The sequence below is a fragment of the Otolemur garnettii genome, unplaced genomic scaffold, assembly GCF_000181295.1.
Source record: "Otolemur garnettii isolate 467f Iridium unplaced genomic scaffold, OtoGar3 scaffold00115, whole genome shotgun sequence".
NCBI lineage: Eukaryota > Metazoa > Chordata > Mammalia > Primates > Galagidae > Otolemur > Otolemur garnettii.
This window is the reverse complement of record NW_003852510.1, coordinates 1,048,603-1,052,240: the sequence shown is the minus strand read 5'-3', so window position 1 is coordinate 1,052,240 and position 3,638 is coordinate 1,048,603. Positions and strand designations below refer to the sequence as shown.

The 3,638-nt window shown below is 52.3% G+C and overlaps 1 protein-coding gene across 1 annotated transcript in view; it reads left to right on the top strand.

Annotated features, from left to right (window-relative positions):
- The window catches only part of GALNT16 (polypeptide N-acetylgalactosaminyltransferase 16), a 95,851-nt gene extending 92,577 nt beyond the window's left edge, over window positions 1-3,274 (top strand). Inside the window, exon 15 of the mRNA XM_003797365.3 lies at window positions 961-3,274. Coding sequence (XP_003797413.1) covers window positions 961-1,098 — 138 coding nt within the window. The 3' untranslated portion in view covers window positions 1,099-3,274. The remainder of the gene's footprint in view (window positions 1-960) is intronic.
- Window positions 3,275-3,638: the final 364 nt, after the last annotated feature.

Genomic DNA, 3,638 nt, shown 5'->3' with positions numbered 1-3,638 from the left:
GGCACTTTACCCAGGGGGATAGCTTGAGGCTCTGTCTCAAAAAAAAAAGTTTGAGGACCCCTGCTCTAGAGAGCACAGCGGCTGGCCTCATAGCTCAGAAGCTTAGGGCTGCTGGAAGAAGAACGTTCATTGCAAAAGTAAAAGATTCACCTAGGCCAGGACTCATAAACTTAAGTGCCTACAGGGAGCTTCCAGGGAAACCCCTGTAGGCAAAAAGACAAGACCAGGCAGGAACCATTGCAAACTGGAGAGCAAGAGCCCCATCCTGAGCAGAGAGTAAATCCTCAGCTGAGGCCTCAGAAGGACCTGGGCCCAACATCTAAGCAGAGGCTGGATATGCAGATTTGTCTGTGGCAACTAAGCCAGATTTCATTTATTTATTTATATTTATTTCTTAGAGACAGGGTCTTGCTCTGCTGCCCAGGCTGGAATGCAGGGCAGGTTATAGCTCAGCCTTAGACTTAAGGGCTCAAATGATCCTCCCTCTTCATCCTCCCAAGTAGCTGGGACTACACATGTGTAACACCATGCCTGGCTAATTAATTTCTTAAAATTTTTTGTAGAGACAGGGCCTTGCTATGTTGCCCAGGTTGGTTATATACTTCTGGGCTCAAGTGATTCTCCAACTTGGTTCTCCAAAGTGCTGGAATTACAGGTGTGAGCCACCATGCCTGTCCTCACATTGTAAATAAACACTGTGGGCCTCTGCTTTGCCTCCTGTGATCAAGACAGTAACTTCATGCCAACCTGCAGAAGCAAGAGCCCTGTGGGGGGAGATAGGGCTTAAAGTTTGTTTGGGGGCGGGAGCTGGGGACATCCTCTTATATAAAGACATACAGCCTGGTTTAAGTGAAAGATGTGTCCTAGGCATATACAGGGTTGTGTATATACATGTGAAGTAAAGCACAATGTTATTATTTGTAGTCATTATTTTCTCATCTCCCTCTCCCTTCCTCCTAGAAATGGAGGAGAAAAGGATCTTTCATCCAGCATTCAGTCAGTGGCCTCTGCCTGGAGACGAAGCCTGCCCAGCTGGTGACCAGCAAATGTCAGGCTGATGCCCAGGCCCAGCAGTGGCAGCTGCTGCCACACACATGACGGTAGCCCTGGGGCCTCCTGTACATTTTGCATGAGACTTTGGGACTGGAAGGGTGGGGGAGAGCAGAGTAGGCCATTTCCATCCCCTCACATTTCTGCCAGTATTATCAGCAAACGCCTCACCACCACACACGTTTCTCCAAAGCTTGTTTGAGGAGGGTGCAGGGGGCATGCCTCGATACCCTCTGTACCATCTCAGCCTTGCACGGGGAGAGGAGATGGTCAGGGTGCTGGACTGTTGCTGGGCAGAAACTGGCAGGTGCCCCTGGCCCTTTGTCCTCTCCCTCGATGCTTCTTGGTGCCCAGACTGGTGTGTGGGCCCTCCCCTTGTTGCCTGAGGAGGACAAGACAGCAGCTCACTCAAAGAGTCCAGAGGCCTGCCTGTGGAACAGGCATGAGAGGAGAAAGTGGGCAATGTGGATGGAGAGGCCTAAAGCTGGGAACAGAAGGAAGGAGAGGAGAGGGGCCGGTGAGGGCAGGCAGGAGGGGACCTGTCAGAGAGCCAGACCCAGGGAATGCTGGGTGGGGTATGGGAGGGATGAGAGCTTGGGGGCAGAGCATGGATATTTTGTAAGAAAACATGGGTGGGAGAGCAGAAAGCATCAGAAGACCAGGTCTCGTAGCCAGGATGTTATCCTGCCATGCTTCTCCAACCCCAGGGTACTCACATCCTTAGCAAGAGGCTGCAGAGGGACCATTAGCGGAAGACTTGTGGAGCACAGTTATTAAACAGACTCCATACTTTTCTGGCCCAATGTTTGATTGAGAACTCAGTCTTGGGCCTTAATGCCCAGTCCCTCTCCCTCACCACCGGGGCCCAATGGGAGGATGCACAGCCCATTCCTCCTTTGTAATTTTCAATTCTTGTTTTCTCAAAGATCTCTGCCAATCCAGCATCACGGGTCAGAGTGTCTGGGAGGAATGGGACCTCCTTTCTGGAGCATGAACTAAGTCATCAGGGGCTAAACTACTAAGGCTAAACCTCATCCTCATTCCACTCCCTGTGATGGGAGGGATTATCTCAAAGGCTCAGCTACTGCACTGTCCTGGGAGGCTGGCTGGTGGCTGCTGTTTGTGTAGATAACCTTTAGATCCTTCTCACAGCCCCTGAGAACTACCACATCTATCCCATGGCCTTGTCTTGCCACCTCTGCTGTTCCCTTGCCCTTTCCCCTCATCCCACTAGCTCAGGCAGTGTGGGCAAAAGACTATTGGAACCAGGATCCCTGGGGGTCTCCTTCCCAAAGCAAACCGGTTTGGGGTGGACACATCTACCCTAGAAGCCCCTAGTCTTTCATAGACTTGTAATCCACATACCCGTAGGGAGTTTATGGATTCCAGAGGGTCTAGGAATTTCCAGAAATTGTCTCCCAAATATTGCATATATGGGCATATATGCATTTTCCTGGGGAGAGAGTTCATGGGTTTCCCCAGGTTCTTAAAGAGGTCCCTGATCCCCAAAGGGTCAGAACCTCTGCTCTGGATTGGAGTCACTGTCCATCTGACCTGCCTTCTGACTCGTCATCTGACTCAGTCTCCCTCCCTGGTGTGCCCAAACTGCAATGGCCTACTCCCTCTACATGGCCCACTCCCTCTACATGACCCGTGGGTCAGAAGCCAAGTGTCCATGCTCTGAGGTAGCCACTCTGGAGGGTTCGCCAGCAATTTCCTCTCACCTCCTGACTCTCACCAGCGTCCTCTGGGCAATGCTCAACCACATGCCCCCTGGACTCACTGGCGCAGGCAGGCTCTTTGCCCCCATGGCCACACTGCTCCAGGCCTCTGTTGTGATGTTTCATCAATGTCATCTGTGGGCCTCGGATCCCCTGTTCAACCAGGAGGCCTCCTGCCACAGCTTAGGACAGAATTGGGACAAGGGCAAAGGCATCTCCCTAGAAGATGGACTAAAAGGCCTGGGCCATGCTCGTGTGTGGACCTACAGCAATGGGGAACGCGGGCTGCTTTTCTTAAATGTAAGAGGACCACTGCTCAGGGGGCCTTTGAGAGTGTCTCACTCTACACCAGGCCCTGCACTGGTCAGCTGTCCTTTGTGGTGATTCAGCCCTATTCTGGTTTTGCTTTTCCTCTTCTTGACCAAAGCATGTGCCACTACCTGTCCTTGAGGACCTTGTCTTTATGAAACACACACCTGGAATAAAACCACTTCTTACATGTTCACTAGTGCCTTCCTTCCGACTCCAGCCCACGCCCTTCAGTGCCACGCTCCCTGCTGTAGGAGTGAAACTGAGCATGCCCCTGAGAGCTTGTTCCTCAGCTTCCATGGGCTGCCCTGGGGGCAGCCAGCAGGTGACTCTACTGCTGGCCAAGCCTAGGACCAGAACCCAGGACCCAACTCCAGCCAGGCTGAGTCCATGTTCCAATTGCCTCATTATAGGACACTACTTGGAGCTTGGAAATGGAAATCAAAGGGGTTCCCCGAATGGCTGTGGCCTGCCCCCCAGCCCCATGTTTACCTTCTTTTTCTGGGAGCCAGCCCCGTGCCCTCAGAGCTTCCCTTCCCTGCCTCTACCACACAAGAA